The 22,256-nt window shown below is 40.0% G+C and overlaps 1 protein-coding gene across 2 annotated transcripts in view; it reads right to left on the bottom strand.

The window, feature by feature from the left end:
• The window catches only part of vps50 (VPS50 EARP/GARPII complex subunit), a 120,251-nt gene that overhangs the window by 66,321 nt on the left and 31,674 nt on the right, over window positions 1–22,256 (bottom strand). For both annotated transcript variants that reach the window (XM_035906508.2, XM_006787678.3), the window contains exons 10-13: window positions 15,653–15,695; window positions 14,584–14,682; window positions 11,391–11,531; window positions 3,268–3,400 (exon numbers count right to left, since the gene is read on the bottom strand). In XM_035906508.2, coding sequence (XP_035762401.1) covers window positions 3,268–3,400; window positions 11,391–11,531; window positions 14,584–14,682; window positions 15,653–15,695 — 416 coding nt within the window. The remainder of the gene's footprint in view (window positions 1–3,267; window positions 3,401–11,390; window positions 11,532–14,583; window positions 14,683–15,652; window positions 15,696–22,256) is intronic.

Raw genomic sequence — 22,256 nt, 5'->3', positions numbered from 1 at the left:
GCTATTAAACATTAATGTGGTGTGAAGGCAGCTTCTGTACATTCCAACATGCTCAATTGCTCTCCCACACAACGAGCCACGACTGTTTCCAGTGGCCATCGGAACTGATCAAACACGACGGGGAGTGTGCTACAGCGGCAAATCCATTGTGTTAGGTAGGGAGATGAAGGTCACCATCGCCACAAAATACTCTTTGACAAATGACAAAAGCTTATACAGTAAATTACTACTCACAACCCACCCGATCCACCCACAACCCGCCCCCACACCCCACCAGGACGAAGCCAGGGTCAAGAACACCTTTACATGGAGGTGACAGTCAATCAAATAGTGAGATGACAGATGTGCCTCAGGAAAGGGAATATGGTACCCGTCCTTTCCACACTGAGGACGACCACATTTAATGAAGGATCCTGCGAACATCAACCATTTAGGACATCCTTTTGTGCCCTCATTCACTCACCTAATGAATGCTGTACAATATAGGGGATGGAAATAAATAGGCAGCACGAAGGTCATGGCTAATATGACTGGTCTTCATTTACATCTTATTATCGATAAATTCTTCAGATAATTATATTAACAGTAATCAGGTAACAGTAACTGGAAATCCAGTGTACTTTATTACTTTTATTAAACTTTTAAACCACAAATTATGAATTGCCTTGAGAATAGAGCTTCTTTGTATTTTGCTAGATAAAAGAGCAACAGAAGCAGCAATTTGTTGAAACGTTCAAATATACAGAGATGCTGCAAAAACAGAAGGTGCAAGTCATTACTTTGTGTGACCACCTTTATTCTACACAGCCTGAACTCTCATAGAAAAACTTTTTTATGTAATTTCTTTAAATAGTCTTCAGGAATAGTTTTCCAGGCTTCTTGAACAACATTCAAATCTTTTCTTTGGATCCTGGCTGCCTTTTCTCCTTCTTTGTCAAGATGATCCTACTGTGGGACTCATGTAATGGACACAGATGAATGTATTGTAATAGATACTGGACCCCTGGGAAAAATGATTCTAAACGTATCTATACCTGCAAGTGTCATTTGTCCAAGTGTGCAACAATACAAGCTGGAATCTGGGGTGGCCAATCTATGACTGATAGAGTTCCCTTGGGTGCTTTTCTAGGTATGCTTTTACTACATTGGCAGTATGGTTGATCCCTCACAGATGGTATTACATGGTTGATAAAAATCAAATCCACAGTGGATCAGATTTCTGTCTTCACAATTCCATCAGTTTGCCTCTCAGCTGACCTCAGACGAAAATACTGACAATGATTTGAATTTGGATTTAACGCTCCATAACATTTATGTTCATTCCCGGTCTAATGAAATTTGATACCTTAACCTTTTCTCCATGTTTTCTCAGTAATTAAATGATAGTTACAATTATATTGTTACATGCATTACAAAAGGTCTTCAGTTATCTGAGGACTGGTCAATAGAACAAAAAAAGCATCAAAAGTGTCCTCATTAGGATTTTTGTTGGTGTGTAGGACTGTAGCCTATAGTTGTATATTGTTAGCTGGTAATTATGTGACAGTGCATTTCAGGTCTTTTTACAGAATAACGACAAAGTAATGTAACAGGTATCTTGATGCGTGCTCAATCATCCAGGTGAGGAAATTCTTGAGTAATGACTCCAACGCTGGCTGTAGATATATATAGCTCTCTGGGAAAAAACACGGTGCAAAAATGCTATTTTATACCTATCAAGCTGTTATCTTCAGCATTTTTTTTATAGATTCAACAAAGGAAGTGACAGGCTGCTATTAAAGTATATAAAATACAATTTTAATTAGGTTCTTGCTAAGTTGTCTGCTAATCCCTTGAGTTGGGTGCCTTTTTAACATTTAATAATTTATAAATACAGTGTTACATGTCTTACCACAAAAAAAAAAAATCCTTTTACAGCTTCTAAAAAGGCCTGTTTGTATTAGCACGAAGCAGAAAAAACCCAAAGTCACATATGTATCATAGTCCACCAACTCTGCATAAATCTAATCCTTACACCCGGATCACATTAATTGCATAATGTAAATCCAATAATGATTACATAAAATTCATATTACAGTAATTAAGACAGACTACTGTTCTAGTTTAAGTTTCATAATGCAACAGAACTAAAATACATCAAACTGCTGAGCATTACTGGAAAACTGGTTAATTGTAAAGCTATAATGACACATTTCATTGCACCACTGAAAAGAAGAGAATGAGACAGCGTAATTAGGAGTGATTGTTCTGCTACTGGCTGAAAAAAAAAAGCTAAATGCTATAAAATGTGGATCCTTTTAGAAGATATACAATAATACAGTGTGCTGCACTAAAGCACTGCCATGCATTTAACATTCTCTTTACAGGGCAAGGTTCAGTCATTCCTTTTTTGAAGGAATAAAGCCGCTAAACCTATTGTAAGTGGAAATCAACAACAAGGAAAGACTGGCACTACCCTGACAGTGGGGAAAAAAATGGAGCCCATTTTCACCAAGTCCATGAAAACTAAGTTTCTTTTCAAACAGCTTATGGTATTAGAGAGCAGGTTTGCTGTTTTACAGACAGAAAAACAGAGAAGGGTGGGTGTGAGGAACCAAATAGCATCTACCACATAGTAAATAGAACAAATCTTTCTGTGGGACTATATGAGATTATCTTTGCAAGTGTTGGGGATTTATTCAAAACTGAAGGCCACCGAACCAGCATCGCCACCACAGCATCCTGCAGCGACATGCCATCCCATCCAGTTTGCATTTAGTTGGACCCTCATGTATTTTTCTATAAGACAATGAGCCCAAACACACCTCCAGGATGCGTAAGGTCTATTTGAACAAGAAGCAGAATGATGGGAGTGCCGGGCCAGATGTCCTGGCCTCCACAGTCACCTGACCTAAACCCAGTCGAGATGGTCTGGAATGAGATGGGCCGTCTCTTTTCCCCTCACCCCCAACTTGTTCATGCAAATGGCTGCACCTCTCAGTCCCTGGTTCTGCCAGAGGTTTCTTCCTGTTTAAAGGAAGTTTTTCCTTCCCACTGTTGCCAAGTGCTTGCTCGTTTGGGTTCTGATTGTTTTCTCTGTATCACTGTAGGGTCTCTACCTTACAGTAGAAAGTGCTTTTAGGCGACTGTTGTTGTGATTTGACGCTATATAAATAAAACTTAATTTAATTGAATAATAATAATAATAATAATAACAATAAAAGATGTGTAAAGTATAATTTGAGAAATTGTACTGAGTTGATATGACGGAACAGGTAAAACCCTTACCTGGAGTGGGTGTGGTCTCCTGTTTGTCATGCTCCTCGTGCCACTGCATAGTATGGTGGTAGCTTAGCATCACCTCCCACAATGCCTTACACAGATCTGTCAGGCAGGGAATGTAGCTGTCCGGGGTAATATGCTGCAGAGAGAGCAATAATGAAAAGAAGGTCACAAATAGCCTTTTTAGATTAATTCTTTACAAAACTTTGTGCTGTATTTCCTTAGCTCTATTGCACCCACTTTTAAAAGTGTGAAATAAAGATATGGGCTACTGAGATGGGGAAAACGGATTCCTGGCCGTCTTCTACATTACATCTAATTAAAGTCTGCTTATGCTAATCATCCAAGGACACCGCTGGAAAACACTTTCTGTGTCACAAGAAACACTTTCATGTTATGTAAGTGTTAATTAAAATAAGAAGTGATTAAAACAGGGACGGTACTGAGATGTAATCACAGAAACATACAGAGCAGATTTAGAAATATTTGATGTGCACACTAGGTGAGCGATTAGACTTCAACGTAACCGTGTCACTGACTTCCACATTAATACAGAGACGACGTTTAAAACTTTAACTGCAACAGTGAAGTACGTCTATGATGTCTGTGACAAAGTGATCCTTTTAAGCAGGCGTGCAGGAAAGCAAAGGGATATCAACAATTTGTAGTTGCTGTGATAACAGCACTTCAGTCAAGCTCTAATACATTTTGTCTGATTTGTGTGCATCTGTACAACAAGCCCAGTGCTGCAGATATACATAATGTGATGTGGGTGGAAAATTAGTCTGGATCAAGATGAATACATCCACTTTAATATTCTTTTAGACCAAGCGCAATATTTTGTTAATATTCTGATCATTCTAATACAATAAGAAATCATTTATTAATTCCATGTCTTGGAAATTCCTTTGTTTCAGGAGCTAAAATGAATATCATGAAATTATAATAATTATTGTAATATTGACAGAAGTAGTAGTAGTAATAGTTCAATAACGTATTCGGTATTATCCTGCAGATACACCTCATTCAGACATATATTGTATTGAACAGTGTGTTCAGTGACCCCAACTCCACCAAAGCCTCCCTAATGAATCTGTTGGTGTCTCCAGCTCCAGTGCTGCTTCCCCAATTCAATTCAATTTTTATTCAATTTTATTTTTAGAGCTCCAAATAACAACAACAGTCACCTGAAGATTCTTAATACTGTAAGGTAATGACTCCACAACAATACAAGGAAAACAAACGCATCTTTTTAAAAGCGTTACTTGTACCCAAGCTTATAAACAGGCTACAGAGGGACTTCTTACTGCATCACAAAGCAAGTTGGCAGTTTGCAATCCACTAAATTCAACCTGTGCCAATAAAAAAGAGAAAACAGATAAATATATCTTTAACTACAAACAGACTAATAGTGCCAATTAGATAGGTGTGCTCATGAACCTATGGCATTTCATGTTCTCCACCAGCACCACCATATCACAGCACCATGTTGCCAAGCAACCAGAGTGAGGGGTGTTTGAGTGCGAGGGTTAAGATCTTTAGCAGGGCTTAATGAGAAGAAGTAACCGCGACTGCACTCACAGAAAGTGTGAGTTTGGCAGTGATCTGCCCGTCACACCTGCAGTTATAAAAACATTATCTACAACATCACTGGAAGCAGTCATCAACCTCGCTGGACACATCCCTCTCCACGAGTTCAGTGATGAGAGCTGGGCACCTGCTCAGGATCTATTTTAGGAATTTGATTTTCTCAAGACAGTTTCCCATCATTATGCACATTTCAAATGCCAAGAAGTATCAGGGAGGGTTTGGAAAGAAAGTGCTGCTAAGTGAATTTCTCCCTTAATTGTGCGAGTGGGCATAAGCAGGAGCAAGCAGAAAAAAAACACAAATGCCTCACATTTTACAAGACAAGAGAATGCAGTTTTCCTCAATCGAGGGACAGTCGCAAATCCCCGGCTCTCTCCCTCAAAGGCTCAATAAACAAATGTACCTGCACATCATTAAACAAGCACCTCACAGAGAAGACTTTCTTCAATTCTGGCTCCCACTTTCACATTGCAGACTTATTGTATGAGTCTGGTTGGGTAAAAGCTGCAATATCTAACATTAGTTGAGTACAGAGATAACTGGTGTCCAGTCTTTGCACTTAAAAGTTGCAGCACAGCTTAAAATTACAGCTTATATTCTTAATAATCTCTGGGAAGTTTTTTTTGTACTTGGTGTGTTAGAAACAGATGGTTTTTCCTGGATTGCCGTCTTCTTGTGCACATTTAATTTTCAAAACAGATCCTGACCTCAATGCGATTTCACGAATGAGGCTTAACGAAATAGGATTCAGCATTTAGAATGAATTAATTTAAAAAAAAAAACTTTGCAAAACTGTAATATTAATACAGCATCACAACTTTGCCAAAAGCAACAATTAAGAGCCCATGCTACGCAGTTGGTGACTTTTCCTGTTGCTTTTCAGACCACAGATATTCAGATACATACACAAATCATTCAGGAGACTAAAGAGAGAACGATCTAATAAATTGGACACCCTGGCATCCAAAATAAAACAAAACATTCCTCTGAGAGAACTGAGGGAGGTTTAAAAATGCAGCTAAACAGCTTCTGTGACAGGGTAATAAAAACAAACTACATGAGACCAATTTCCATCCTTAAGAGCTGGGATAATAAGATGCACATCGTTCTGCAGTAGATTAGTTTTATTTTGCAATGAGGCAATCTGGAGCAATAGTTAACAAAAAAGCTCTCCCACGATCGTGGCAGCGCTGCTCGCTAAGAATAAGTAACATCTGGGGGTACAAATTCAGTCCAAGGCAATATGGTCAGTAATACAAAAATCCTAAAGGTTGTATTTTAAAAAAAGCAAACTCAAAGATTGTGGGACAGATCTTTGAGTTTGCTGATGTCGCAATGATAATTAAAAAGAACGTTTCAAGACTCACTATCAGCTTCTACAGACTGCAAAGCTCATAATATGCAGCTATATTACACTATACCTCTGTTTTAAAGAAAAATCTGGGACACTGTAAAAAGTCTGTGTACAGACACAACAGACATAAAATTTCAAACAACAAAGGACTTATGTTTTTTTTCCAATGTGCTCATTTTGAATTTGATACTAGCAACATGCTTCATGGGGTGATCGTGGCTCAAGAGTTGGGAGTTCGCCTTGTAATCGGAAGGTTGCTGGTTCGAGCCCCAGCTTGGACAGTCTCGGTCGTTTTGTCCTTGGACAAGACACTTCACCCGTTGCCTACTAGTGGTGGTCAGAGGACCCGGTGGCACCAGTGTCCGGCAGTCTCGCCTCTGTCAGTGCGCCCCAGGGTGGCTGTGGCTACAATGTAGCTTGCCATCACCAGTGTGTGAATGTGTGGATGACAGGTTGTGTAAAGTGCTTTGGGGTCCTTAGGGACTAGTAAAAGCGCTATACAAATACAGGCCATTAACCATTCATAAAAAAAGGAAACTATTTTGCATCACGAAAGATGTCGCATGCTGTAGTTTTGAAAAAGCAAATATTTCCACTGAGGTGTGCTGAATATGGTTTTACACTGTCTTGAGTAATATTTTAAAAAAGACAACACCTGGATGGCAACGTGTAAAAATCCTGTGTACTCCAATCAGCATTAATGGTGCTTTCAAAGAGGTGCAAGCTACCCACAATACCACTGTACATTCTGACTTTTACAGTTCCCATCAATACATCAGATGTTATGATGGTTATCCACAACATCCAAAAATACCTTTTTATTCCTCATGACAGCTCCCACTTCAACTCGGTGCATCTCTGATGAAGTGGTAACAGACTTTTTTCATGTGGCCTCACTCTTTACCCCTTGGAAGCCTACTATGAGCAACCTTTGGTCCTCTTTTCTGAACTGAGCGGTTTCTCTCATATTTCAGGCCTGCTTATAGAAAATAATGACTGGATTTGCACCAGAGGTGGATGAGAGTGTTCTCTACCTATGCAGCTACCCTTGGACAAAACCAGAAACTACTGTAATCATTGTGAAATCCCATCTTTATTGATATATGCTGAGGTGTCAAATCTGAGTCGTCATCACATCTCCTCGCAAAAAGAATACATGTTTTTTGCTATTGCTATTTTTACTCTGACAGGCTGGATAAACATCATTACTATAATCACTATGGTTTGCGAGCAAGAAATGTATCATATTTGTTATGAAGTGCCCAGTCCACCCTCATCACTTCTCCTGTGTGACGGTCTATGACTTCTGGACCGAACTAACCTATTTGAATCAAGAGATTCGTATAGACTAGGGGATTGATGGGAGGTGAGGCTATCCAATACTGATGAGATGTTGATGTAAAATTAATAAGACCTTTCACAATCAGAACTGACCTTTCTGAGTGCTCCCATTTGCCTTGAATTTTTAAGGCGCATAACTAAACGGTGAGTTCACAGGGGGAGATGTGGCTGTAACATTTCCTCAAATTTTATTTATCAGGGGAGGAGCCCGTAAAGTTTGCATTTCCACACAAAAACAACATTTCCCATTATTACAGGTCTAGACAAGCACAGAAAGTGGGATTTTATTACGTTTCTTATGAGCATGTCAAAAGTATTTATTCAAAGAGCACTGCTCATTTGCCTAAAACACATTTTCAGTGTAGTCTGAGCCAGAACGAGTATATTCTTTATATTTGTCAGACAGACCTTGGAAATAAGAACTGAGTGATCAATGTTGCAAAAATGGAAGCACCTAGACATATATATTAGGGGTGCAACAATACTCGTATCGATATTGAACCGTTCGATACAGTGCTTTCGGTTCGGTACGCATATGTATCGAACAATACAAATTTTTTAATTTATTTTATCAACTTTCCTTCGGACGATACTGGCTGTGTTGAGTGCTCAGTGGATCTGCGCTCGACAGTGCAGCCTAGGCGGAGTAGTCAAACGCAGATTCACTGAGCGCAGGGCAAGCTAGCAGACAGAAGTTAAGCTCGTTGCAACATGGCAAATTGAACCTCCCCCACCCTCATTCAGATCTGGCGTTTGGAACTATTTTGGTTTTCATGTGACGTATGACCCTGAAGGTAAGCACGTCATGGACAAAAGTAAAACAGTATGTCGGATGTGCCACGCAATGCTCAATTACATTGGTGGCAACTAGTGCGTTAGCGCAGTTAGCTCGTTAACGTGTTGGCCGTCCAGCCCCAAGCAAGGGGCGATCCGAGGTAGCTCGTTAACGGAGATTTGCCGTGTTGTGGCGTTAACATCATTTCAACGAGATTATCGCTGACAGCACTAGTGGGAACACAACGAATATGACTGCACATTTACGCTGACATCATCCTAGTGCAAAGACAAGTGGAAGCAGACAAAAACAACAAGCACGCATGCTACAAACTTTACCCGAGCCATTAGACAGCCGTTAGCACATGATTCTCCTTATGGGGACCTGATATGTTTAATATGCTGCTGAGAATATAGCCCAGAAGAAGCGTATAGTATAGCTTTTATTTTGGAAAGAGCCATTTCTCTGTAATAAACTCTCTTTTCCAAAGATGAGTGATTTCTCGATCAGATAGATTTATTATTTTATCCCCTTGTTGTTTCAGAAACATTAAATTTAAAAACTGTACGTTTGAGTTAAAATATAGATTTATAATTTTAATAAATGACAAATTAAAAAGGCATGAACATTTTTTTTTGTATCGAAAAAATATCGAACCGTGACACCAAAGTATTGAACCGAACCGGGAATTTTGTGTATTGTTGCACCCCTAATATATATATATATATATATATATATATATATATATATATAGATATATATATATATATATATATATATATATATAGAGAGAGAGAGAGAGAGAGAGAGAGAGAGAGAGAGAGAGAGAGAGAGAGAGAGAGAGAGAGAGAGGATAGTGACAAACCCTTTAAACATGCAGCATCTCCAAAAGGACAAACTTTCTTTAGATTTTCAGTACCTCTTCAAAAGCACCTCACTGCAGCTTGTGCATGAACCACATAAGCTATAGGTATATATTTCAAATAGGTACTTCACTGAATTGTCCTTTTGACATTTTCAAATGCAGATATAAGTGCACTAAATAAAATAACCTAATGTAGGGAGTCAAAACAAAACACTTGATCTTCATATGGTGTCAGTGAAGCAAAGGAACTGCACGTGGGTGCTCACATGCCTCTTCATTTGAGTGTTTCTGAGCTGCCATATCGAACAGAAGACCGTAACGACATCCTCAGAACTCTTCAATGGGTGAGTGTAGGTACACTCTCTGAAGTGTACCTACACTCACCCGTAGTGTGCTCGTATTATGAGTGGAACCATTCAGGCGACACAATATGCTGACAGAGACTCCATCAAACGGAAGTAAATAGTAGGATGTGCAGTTTTCTGTGTATCGTGACTGACAGGTATAATAAATAGCTGCTTGGTCTGGATTAGAAAAAAAGGAGGCAAGGAAGAAGACTAAGAAGAATAAAATCAGTTATGTCTTGAGGGAAGAATGATTTTTTTCACTGTGTATAAAAGAAATTCCTACATACAAGCAGTCGCTTTTCAAATGGGTGAAGGAACACATTCATCCAAAAGAATCTTTGACCTGGAACCCATTTACAGACAGGAAAATAAGCTCCTCTCAGGCCATTTACCAGCAGGGGTAGAAGAACATGCATGAACAGAGAGAAACACACAGGAAAAAGGGGTAGAAGAGATGAAAACAGAAAGCAAGCGCATGTAGCTCAAAGGTAAGAGGTAAAGGACAGGCCATGGTGTATATAAGCATACAGGAAATACCCTGGGTAAAAGCTGTGCATTCACAGCAACAGCAGACATATAAGGAGAAACTGTATCCTCGGATAAGGCTTGGGATAACCTTTATCTATACCTTCATATGCTGTACCCTCTATGTTGCAGGCCAGGCGTGAGGACATATTTTCTGAGGATGTCACGTCACCTCCAATACTGACAAAATACCAACTCTGTCTGTCTCGAGAGAGAGAGAGACGCTCGAGCTATATCAAGGTTGTCAGGACAGTGAGGCACTGTGAATTAGCTGGCAATATGAGCTAAGTGAGTCCTCACAAATGACATTTTAATGTAACAGAGGTGACCTTAACATGTAGCGTAGGAGGGCAGTGGGGGCTGTGCCGCATTAATGTGCCAGACAAGCTTTAAAAAAGCTCTTTGCAGACAGTAAAGTTACTTTTTCCGAGCAGCATGGAGTGTTTATTTTCTCTTTGTTTTTTCACATTTCTGCATTTAAACAGGCGGCACAGCAGCATTACCAACAATATCCTGTGCTCTTCTACACACCTGACAGGTCAGCTGTTGCACACAGACTGCAGGTTTATAGAGTGAACTTTTTTTTTTTTTTGATAAAGCAGTCCTTCTGTGGATGAATCCTGAGCTCCGTCAGATCAGTGTTACATTTCAGCATCTTTACGGTGCTATACGAGATGAAGTTGTGAAGGTGACACCCCCGTGCTATACTTCTAGTAGTATCTCTCCATTCAGAAAGTTTGGATTTTCTAGCCAAAATATGATGATCACAATAACTAAGAGCATTCCTCGATGTCTGACTGAAGATTACACCCTTGGGTGAGAGTGTAACTCACTCCCAGCATGTTCATGATGAATTGGCCAAGTTATGGCTTGCTGGGCATGAAATGTGATTTATTTCGATCTGAATGGAAAGAAAAAGACAGACAGAGCGAGAACTGAGGAATGTGGGCCAGTATGGAGACCCTCCTCCCCCAAGTAAAAAGTCTGTATTGTGACCAAGATTAATTATCTCACAGTGAAAGGCTACAATACACTATGCTTCTCACTGAAGTAATAACTTCTTTACTTTCGATCATGTTCTCCGTGCTCTTCTCTCCTGCTTAATTCAACTTTTACGAAAATCTGACAAACCACTGCAAGAGAATGAGAACGTATTCGAGTGAGTATTTGTGTATCCAGCACAACGCACTGGTTTCATGCGGAATTCAGGATCTCATCATACTGACTAAAGGAAAAAGGCTTTCGCGCTAGCCATCTGAAGCGGACTTAATCCTTTATATAGCAAAAAAGCTGCTCATAACACTGAACAAACAGATAGCACCAGCTCCTTACCGTGCACAGGTCCTTATACTGCATCTTCTGGAACTTGGTATCGGCATTGCCGGCGCACAGCTCCACGTATCCCAGCACAACTTGGAACACTGTGTTGTGGATGGCCTGGGTGAAGTGCATGTGTAACTGGTCCATAGCAGTCTGCAGAGAGAGCCAAACACACTGTTATGAAAACTATTACACCAAGATGTCACTGTCAGTCTGCCAGTGTGGCTCTGTGAAAAGGCAAACAGCAGGGAAATTGCAAATCACAATTCTTGGAACACATATTGTATACTTAATGTTTCTAGTTTCACACTATGGCACAGAGGAAAATGAGGATAGCTGCGTACTCTGGGAACTGCAATGTTCCAGTCAAAGTTGCTTTTTTTTAAAAAAAAAAAAAAAGAAAGTGTAGTTTGCTGCTGTAACAGGTAATTAATGAAGTCATAAGGAAATTGCAGAAAAACACATTGACAGACAGACATGTTTGTGACGCATGCTGTGTTTCAGCAGAGCTAGCTGCCTCCAGCTCCGCTCACTCGTCGCACTATTAATTTCATGTGACACACCTGAAGCCATTTTGTTGAAATCATTTATCATAAGAGCATTATGACTCGGGGGGGAGGGGGGGGGGGGGGGGGGGGGGGATAATCCACAATTACTCACTTGCTACTTAAACACTGCCTACAAATAACCTGCTGTTATTTACTTTTCGGTGAACTCCCCACTGAGCCTCTTCCATCTCCGCTGTGCTTTTGTTTGAATTCGACTACAGGTAATGAGATTTCTTCTATATACAGATCCAGCAAACATGAGGTAGTGTAAGCATTTATCTGGAGGTATATTCGTGCCCACCTCGTGACTGTAAATTCAATACTCCCCTCCCTTAAAAAAAAAAAAGAAACAGACACACAAACAAAAAAAAAAAATACTGTTTTTGTCTCCACATACCCCCGTGGGGAATATTCTATTGATGCTCAACATCAATATTGTCTGCCTGCTGTTTGATCGTGGGCAGGTAGCTCACAGTGAAAAGATCCCAGTGACAAATATGGGAAGAAAACAACAACAGCAAAGTGAGGGCTTTAAAACAAAATGAGCTAAAGCGGAATTTTCACACAAAGTAGGCTCATTTAACATAAAGAGTGATTAAATATATTGATTTATTACCTTAACTGACAGTTTCATTAAAGATTTTCTTGTAATAGTAATTCCAAAAGATACTCATACCTAAAAAATGCAAAAAAAGCACTTATCTTTCAAAAAAGCCCCAAAAAAACTATAGTTATGCAGTCGGTTTGTGTCTGCTATAATTTATTCTTTTCTAAAGTCAATTTACATTTACCCCCAATTTACTGTCTGGCAGCTCCTACCCACCGTCTCACTGTGGGACCCTTGAGAAATGAGGACACAACAGTCGCAGGAGACGTGGGAAGAGTATTGAGCAAAGCCCTAGGTAATGGGTGTTGCAGTGCAATTAGATTTCTTACTAAAAGCTCATGACCACAAAATGTAGCTCCCCCCAAAATCCGCTGTGAAACCCTGCTGGCACAAAAGTCATTTAAACATGTCTTCTCTTCTTTCTCGGGGAGTTTCACTTCATCTGACCCAAAAACACAAGAGGAAAAAATAGAAAATACTGGCTGTACAATGTCTAGACTGTAGAAGAGGGGGAAAAAAAGGGAAGTAACTAAGGCAAACCGCCCTCGTGATAATAAGCCTCGGCGATTGTAGCGTTATGTATGGTGGAAAATAAAATTTAAAAAATCAGCATGAGTCCCCTTTAGTAGGCATAAATATCAATAAACTGCATGTCCAGACTCATTATTTTGCCGCTTCTTCTCCCAAACAAGCAGAAGAATTAAACAGATAAATGGGATAAAGCGATCTGTCAGACTATTTAGCTTGAATGAAACCGGCCCATCACAGCTAGGTAATGACTGCCAAGAGACTATTGTAACGGGGGGGGGATGCAAATGGTTTGGCACGGTTTGCTACAGTTTGTTAGGCATTTTGTGAGGCTGATTACTACCTTCAGACAGTTAATTTGTGTAAAAAGAAACCATTTAAAAGAGCGCTTTTGTCTGCAATGTAGCAAAAACAAAATTTGAGATGAAGATAAAGAAAATAACTAACTGAGATAAACACAGACACGACAACAGCAACAGCAGCTCCTTAGTTTGCTTGTGTGTCCTGTAAATCATCCTTAACACAATGACTGTTCGGAATCATTCATTCTCAACAAAGCAAGTTTCTCAGGTTGTGAGGATATTCAGCACGTTAGCAGCTACACTGCTCTCTGCTTTCTAATTTCATCTTTAACTTTGCAAAACTAACACTGGCGTGTGGACAAGGTACCATAATGGGATTTTGCGAAACCTCTTCACACTAATGCACCAAAATCCAGCAGACTGACTAACATTTTAAAGCTTTACAATAAGATATCGTGTTTGCAGAAGGTTCATCTTCTCAGTGTAACTCGATTTCAGGCGGGAACATGGGAGCAAAAGTTGAAAAAACAGGCAGGAGTTACTAATAAAAGATATTACCAGTGTCATTCAAGGTTAAAGTCGATTATAGTGTCTCCCTGAGAAACTGCTGTAATTTTTTTGTTTTGGTTCTTAACATAAAGACTTTACAGCTTCAAATAAACTAAACGTGTCCCAGGCAAACACTGTTTGTTTTGAATATTGGGTCATTTTAGAAAATTATGATGTGGCCATGCTCATTCAGAGAGACTAAAATATGCTTTATTTCAAGGGGAAAACACAAAATGTACAAGCTGGTTTAAAAATACACTCCTTTAATTAAAAAGGTGTAATAACATTAATAACAAAGAAAAACTTTACCAAAGCAAAACTCCATTCTTATGTTTTTTTTGGCTCTAACCAAACTATTTCTGGATTTTCCTCTTATCTAAAAGGTAAAAAAAAAAAAAAAAAAAAGTTGCAAACATGAGGGACCAACTTTAGCAGCTAATTGGACAAACTCCCGAAGTAGCAGAGGAGTGCACAAAGGAAAACAACAGCATCAAGGACAGAAACTGAAAGGATGGAGTTATCTTTCAGGTCCACACAAAAAAATCCCCATAAGAGCAAAAGACAAAGTCAAACGAAAGAAAAGTTGCAGCAAACAAAGAAAATAAGCAGGTTATTGTCAATCCATGTTTAGCCATTACTGCTGACCCTTGCAGGCCAGTCAAACCACTGACCTGTGTTTTCCCCAGTAGTGTGTAGGCCAGCTGGACCTTGGTGTAGTGCGAGACATCGAAGTGCTTACAAGTCTTCGACAGAGCGACGTCAAGCTGCTCCTGGAGCCAGAAATAGGCAGATGACAAAGAGGGAAAAAGGGCCAAAGTAAGGGGAAAGGGGGGGAATAAAAAGAGAGGGATTATTATTCTTAAGACCAGGGATTTAGATATGGACGTGCAGTTGTAAAGCTATCACACACAGCCAAGGGCAGGTAATTGGATGTGGATGTGAGTGTGAGTGTGTGTCTAAGACTTTGACAAAGAGATAAGGGGAGGCAAGGAAAGTTAGCACGAGAGTGTGTAATGTGTAACAATAAGCTGACCTCAAAGAGCACAGCGCTGATAAAGGCTAAATGATCAATCGCCTTGCATCGCAAATCATTTTCTCATGCCTTAAAAAGCAAAAAAACTAGAACTGCACGACAAGAAGTAACTAGTCAGTAAAGTAATTAAGAGGGCCAGATGACAACATATGCTGGGGACGCGTATATTCATACATTTCAAAGACCGTCTTAGATGCACAATAGATGGTCCAAGTGCTTCTGACTGTAGTAGCTTTATGATTTTAAAGGATTTTGCATCACTTCTTAACTGACAGGTAAACAAACGAGCACACAGGCAGGTGGATGTGCACACGAGCACGTCTCCTTCTTGTTTACGGACAAAACTGTAAGTAATTAATCTACTCAGGCACAGCAGCAGGCGTAAAGAGAAAATTGCCTTGCATACCATTTATTACACACACACACACACATGCACGCACACATATCACGACACAGCCAGAGATGAAACAGATAATTTACTATGCCTGCACACTCATAATAACGACTTTTCTGAATGTGTCAATATTTGGCAGACCCAGAATAAGAAAGGCAAACTATGAAAAAATGTCAAAATGAAGCATAAATTGCTTCTTTCAGATCAAGGCTTCTGGAAAATGATGAGGTTAGAACTCCATATTACATACTGCTAAGCGTCCTTTTACTGCTCTCTGCTAATGGAATTAGAGACGAAGCATGGACGCACATACCTCGATCTGCTCCAGAGTGTCTTGTAGTTTGGAATTCAACTCGCTGTGGAGGGGAAATAAGAAGGGGAAAAAAAGAAGGTGGATGAGAAAATAGATTTTTTTATTTGAGACCTTTAATTGCTGTCAATTACATTTTCTGATCTGTTTGAAATGACAACAAATATTACAAAATGTCCATCACAAATGACTCTAAACCAAATGCACACCATTTTTAACCATTTAACTTCATTTCAGCTGTAAAAAAAACCAATAACAAACAATACTGAAGATCAAATTATGAATGAATTAGTTCAACTAATTGGTTTATTTAAAAAAACATGAAAATCACTGATGGATGAAAACCAAGTTTGGAAATATGTGTGCCAGTGAAATAAACTGTGAATGCTGATAGTGTGTGTTTCTGTGCAAGCATCATGCTATCTGAGATACAAAATGCCCACGCATCCTTGGAGCGCGCTCAGATTTCGACTCATCCTGGCGAACACTTTCAACTCTGAAGCTGAGAAGTATCAACAGGAAACATGACTACTTTGCAGATCCCAAGACTCCGATTCAATTCCCTTGTGACTTCCCCGCCACTGCATCCATTCATAATCACCCTCTGTTTCACTGTTTTCCTGCCTCTGTCTCCGCTTTGCTCGGGGTCTTTTTCAGGTCAGCCTGCTCTTATGTTGTGCCTTGTGAGTGTGTAGTTGCCCAAGGGAGAGTGTGTCCTTAACAAATTGCTAATTAAGCATCTAGCTACAGTGAGGGATAGGCAGGGAGTCCGCAAAGGGACAGAAGCTGCACGTACCAGTTTGCAAAACAGGTGAATAAATGAGTCAGACACTTTGAAATTCGGTAATGTATCTACCTGTGTAGACATGCGTGTGCGTTTATAAGGTGCACAAAGCTAAATGCGGGTGTTTAGACCGAAAAAAAGGCAGAGATGAGAATAAAAGTTAGGAAGGACTGATTTGCAGCAGCCAGCCTCAGTTTAACTTTCAGTGATGACTAAGCTGTTTACCACAGGTATGAGATACAGTCGGGGATGCAAATGCGTAACAGCAACGATAACATCAGAAACTCTTGGCCACAATATGAAAAAGGAAGTCACAGCCAATTCCTCTATCATTAAAAGCCAAGATAAAGAAATTTAGTTGGAAGGCAGCTGGAAAGCAGGCTCATCCAGAGGGATGAACTGATCAATGCCAATAAATCTGAATGTACACAGGAAAGGCCCAAAGTAGAGCAAGACTAAGAACATCCACCAGAAGGGCAGAGGCCAGGATGATAAATGCCCCTGTGGTGGCTGGTTGTGGTTTTTGCTTAGCTGCAGGAGGAGAGGTGGGGCAGAGTGATTCGGGGAGTAGTGCCAGGTTGAGCTCAGCAGCACAGCTGCTGCACGTTTGCTAATCTGCTTCTTCCTTTTTATGCGGTGGCGCGCTGGGAGCTGGACTGACACATGCAGAGTCAAACACACACGTACACAGCCCTGTATGAAAGACCAGTTAAGACTCGTGTGTGATCCGCAAGCCAGGTACTGTAGCCTCTAGTGGAGCACAGTTTGCATTTGTTATAACGTGTGTGTGTGTGTGTGTGTGTGTGTGTGTGTGTGTGTGTGTGTGTGTACGCGAGAGAGACAAAATAAAGACGGTAAGAGGCCAAGCTGATCCCTGATTGATTCTGTGCAGAGGTGAACTCAAGGTTAGCAGAGTCTCTCCTACAGCGCTGTTATGAAACATTAAAGTGTATTATGTGGCAGTGCAGAGTAACAGGAGCTAAACTGCGAGCTAAAAAGTACTGAGAGAGCATAAAAGAAAAATATAATCATTAGCAGTGTAGGCTGACGCGAGCACAACCTCGGTTGCTTTTTTCTTTAGTGGCAGACCTCAAATATCACCAAACACAGAAGCTGTTTTCAGTGTGTACCTTGGCTGTCTACCTTGCTAGCTGCAAACTTCTGCAAGTTCAGAAGTTTTTGGACAAAGACAATTTTAGTAGATTTTGCCTCTGTACACCACATTTAAATCAAATAATCAATATCTGACTGAAGTGCAGACTTTCAGCTTTGATTCAAGGGGTTTTTAAAGGGTAGTGCATTAAGTGTTTAAAAATTACAGCTATTTTTATACATAGCTCCCCATTTTCAGAGGCTTTAAAGAAGCTAGAAAGCTGACTGACATACAGGTTTCTTCATTAAGACACATTAAGACAAATTAGGCAGATAAAAGATCTGGAGTTGATCCCAAGTGTTGAACTTGCATTTCGTAGCTGTTCACAGGAACTCTTGATATAAGGTTAAAAGACATGTTAGTACAAGTGAAGGAGGCCTCCATTAACTAAATAAACCTTTGAGAGAGACAGCTAAAGTAGCCAGAGTAGCCAAATCCACAATCTAGTGTATTCTTAAAAAGAGGACAAGCTCAAATTGTTTCCTTTCACAACATCCATCCAAGTAAGGAATGCTGTCAAAGAGGTAGGTGCATCATTATCAAGGTCTACAACCAAGAGGCGCCTTCATGAATATAAATGTAGCAATATGCAGTTGTTAAACAAGAACAGGAAGGTTAGATTAACATTTGCCAGAAAACATCTAAAAGAGTCTGGACAGTCTGGAAAAAATTATCTGAACAAATGAAACCATGATGAACTTCCACCAGAATGATGGAATGAGAAAATTATGGAAAAGGAGAGAAACAGCTCCTGATCCCAAGTATAAAACATCATCTATCAAACATGTATGGCTTCCAGTGCAGCCAGGTCACTGGTGTTTATAGATGAAGTGACTGCTGATAGAAGAAGCAAGATGAATTGTGAAGTGGGCTATGCTCTCTGCTCATATTCAGCCAAATACTGCAAAACTCAGTGCTTCACAGCGCAAGTGGATATCCAAAGCAAACAGCAAAGGCAACCTAAGAGTTTCTCAAAGCAAAGAAATGTGATAGTCACCTGATCTCAACCCAATAAAGCAGCTTTTTAGTTACTGAATACAAACCTGAAAGCAGAGAGACCCATAAAAAAGCAGCTATGGCCTGGCGGAGCATCCCACGTGAGGAAACACAGCATTTGGTGATGTCCATGAGTTCAAGACTTCAAGCAGTCACCGACTACATTTTTTACCCAAGTATTAAAAATAATCCTTGTATTTAAAATTCAATTATTTTGTCCATTTCAGTTTAAAACTCTAAAAATGAGGGAGTACGTGTAAAGAAATGGCTGTAATTCCTGAACAGCAGTTAGGTCATTTTTTAGTCTTTTGGTTTAGTTTACAGCAGTGGACTGACCTGCACTTTTAATAAGAATGCATGATATCCAGTAAGCTAAAGTGGCTGATTTAATCATGCATTACTGAAGCCTTAAATGAGTCTCTAAACCTAACTTAAGCACACTTGGCACAAATTTTTTTGACCTCTTGGTTGTTGAGATCTACAAGAAGTCAATGAGAGCCAATCACCTGCTGCTGTTCAGTCCTTCTCCTCTGTATGCGTCACTGTCCAGTACATACGGTTTAATGCACAGATGCAGCTCCTCCCTACATACTGGCAGTCATTGCTGATCAGACAGAATGCATAAATAACAGATGAGCAGGAAAAACCTAATTAGCAATCTGTTCCCCGCAGGGAAAACAAGCATTGAAACATAGTTTGATGGAATTTAGGAGGGTTTTTTTCACCCCATTTTCACTAATAACTGGCGAAAGGTGTCCATAGAGCCTTGGGGCTAGTTTCTTCACACTGACTTGATGACTCACTAAAACAGACGATGTGTGTTGTGCTTTCAAGGATCTGCAGTATCCTCAGATTTTGTGAGAGTGACATTTTTGCTGGAGTTATAATAGCCACTGCACAACACGGGTAGAAAGGCAACAAAGAAGCAGGGAAAGACCTCGGAAGAGTGAAAGATGGGGGAGAGGGGATGGCAGTTGCTAGAATTATGCCAGACAAAAAGCAGCTGAGGTTTGTGGAAAGCTAAAAGAGAAGAGGGTAAGTAGGAATCAGTTGAAAGATAAAGGAGTTTAGAAAGAAAAGCAGCGGGGAAAATTGATCCTGTCAGACTGTTAGAATGTGCTTTTTTTCCAGGTACAAGATTTTATGTAATATTTCCTGAGGTATTTTGCAACTAACGTCTTTATTGGAGTTCTCCATGGGTACTATTATAACTTGCTGGCTCCAAGGTAACACCAAAAGCTAATACAATGTAATGGATTATTCAGTAACGCTTGTAAATGTTATCAGATTTCTGAGTCACTTTCCTTTTTTATTTTGCTTTTTGTCAATTTATTACTTTGTTTTCCGGACTAAAACTTATGCAAACCTTGGATATAGATGTATACGCTCTGATTAATCTGATAAACTGAGTATTTAGTACAGCAGCTAACATCAAAACCCAGTTAGATCCAAATATTAAAGAGAGACAACATGTCTCACTAAAACTGGTTTGCTGGAGAAATTAAGATATGATCGATACTTTCTGCTTATTATTGGAAAGGGCAAGCTACAAATCAATGAAAATGTTACTTCTTTCCCCCTTGGATGCCTACTAGGGGTAACCTAGTGGAAACTGAGCGGTTTCTGTCATATTTCAGGCATCCAGAACAAAATGACTATGTGTGCATCAGAAGTCCGAGTGATCTCCGCCTACACAGGTTACTATGGACACCCTTGGACTAATCCAGACATCGTTATTGGTACATATTAAGGTGTCAAGTCTTGTCATTAAGGGAACGGGGTTGGTCGCCTTTATCATCTTCCTTCCAAACTTATAAAGCACCAGAAAAAGTAACAAGCCACAAATACAGAAATGGGCAGAGAAACTACAAAAAAAAAAAAACCAAAAAACATCCATCAGACCAAAGAAACTGAGCTGACTCTGAATATGCTCGGGGGGTAGGGGGTGGGGGTACCCCTATATCATGATCTCTAAAGCATAGCAAGTAAACACAAATTCAAGTGACACACTATTACTCGTGACGCTTGCTTGCTGATGTTGGGCAGGCTGCTTTAAACTGTTCACATGCTGAGCTGTACTTCTCCTGCACAATAAAACAAACACATCTAGCACAATCTTTCTATTTCTGCAGAATCATGATGGCAGCAGGCAGCAACTATATGCACGACATACCTTAATTGTGTAATAGTCAAATAATTTTACTTTGACAGAAGAAAACACACACACACAAGCTCAGACTAGACACTTCTTTTGTAATTCTAAGATCACAGCGGAGTTCACATTTCGTGAATACAATGCTGGATACATGGGGGTCCTTAAGCTGCCTAATAGCTGCCTGAAGAAAATGGACCGAGACAGCCGTTTGAGTACCTTCATGGGCAGACAATATTGACTTTTAAAGGGTAAGGAACAAATGGAGTCAAACGAGGAGTGGGCATGACAAATGTACAACATTCAGCAGTCAATGGAAAAGCATCGCTACAAGGTTAAATGGAAGTGTAGCAGACGGGCTACGGGCTGCCTAAGGGGTATGGACAGAAAGTGCAGTTTGTTACTGCGCAGCATGACAGATGTGTAATCAGTGTACCCATGTTATAAACTGCATACACTGAGGAGGAAGAAACAGTGGAAGAATTTAAAAAAAACAGCACGAGTGTGAAGAGCAAGCAAACTTCCACTGCAAGAACAAGTTAAGATGATCACAAACGAGTTACTGCACTGATAGGCTTCTTGTGGTGGGTGTTGACACTGGTGGCAAATGGTGCAAGGTCTAATCCACACAGCCACAGTCGAGCACGTTTAAAGAGCATCACTTTCGAAATGAAACTGCAATAATGATAAATTAATGACGGTGGAAACAGGGGTGACAGCTACATGTATAGGCGGCAGCTGCAAGCGGGAGGGGACAGTGGGAGGATTTTTCCGCACCAAAACAATCCCTTGTGCATAACGCCGCCTTATTGATCACCATTTCCCAGCAGTCAGGTTGTCATTCTGGCATCACAACGAGGCTGCCTTTGTTTTCTGCTCCACTGTGTTAAGACATTGTGGGAAACAAATGTTGATATAAAATAAAATCTGCATGTTTGCAAAGTCAATGGGAATCTTTCACGGCATTTTTTTTCTGTTCCTTAAGGATATGTCTTTCAGATACTGTTCCTCTGTTGTATGTAGTTATTTTGGGGGGGGGGTTTGTTTTTGGCCTGACACGTTGAACCTCCATGGTTCAAAAAAATAATCTTTCATATCTATCAAACTGTGTTATTTTTGACAATCTAAAGAAAGTATGTGTTTTGCAACAGGCTGTTAGGAACACAGTGTCTAGTAATACAATTTACAGACACAATTTTTCAATTCAATTCCATTTTATGTATAGGGCACCAAATTTAAATACCCTACAATAATACAAAGAAAACCGGCGAAAGTGGGAAGGAAAAACTCCCTTTTAGCAGGAAGAAAACTCCAGCAGAAGCAGGCTCAGGGAGGGACAGCCATTAGCCGTGACTGTCAAGAAACTGACTAAAAAGGAAAAAGAAAACAAAAAGATGGATCCGTGGGCAGGTGAAATGGGTGGAGATGATCATTATTCATCTCTCTGGCATCCCGGATCAATCTGTCAATGCATAAAAAGGTCTGAACACCCAGCTAGTGACACAAACTGAATAAAGGTACT

This window comes from Neolamprologus brichardi, chromosome 22 (genome assembly GCF_056152115.1).
Source record: "Neolamprologus brichardi isolate AB-2024 chromosome 22, ASM5615211v1, whole genome shotgun sequence".
In the NCBI taxonomy this organism is placed as follows: Eukaryota; Metazoa; Chordata; class Actinopteri; order Cichliformes; family Cichlidae; genus Neolamprologus; species Neolamprologus brichardi.
This window is presented reverse-complemented; position numbering and strand designations above follow the sequence as displayed.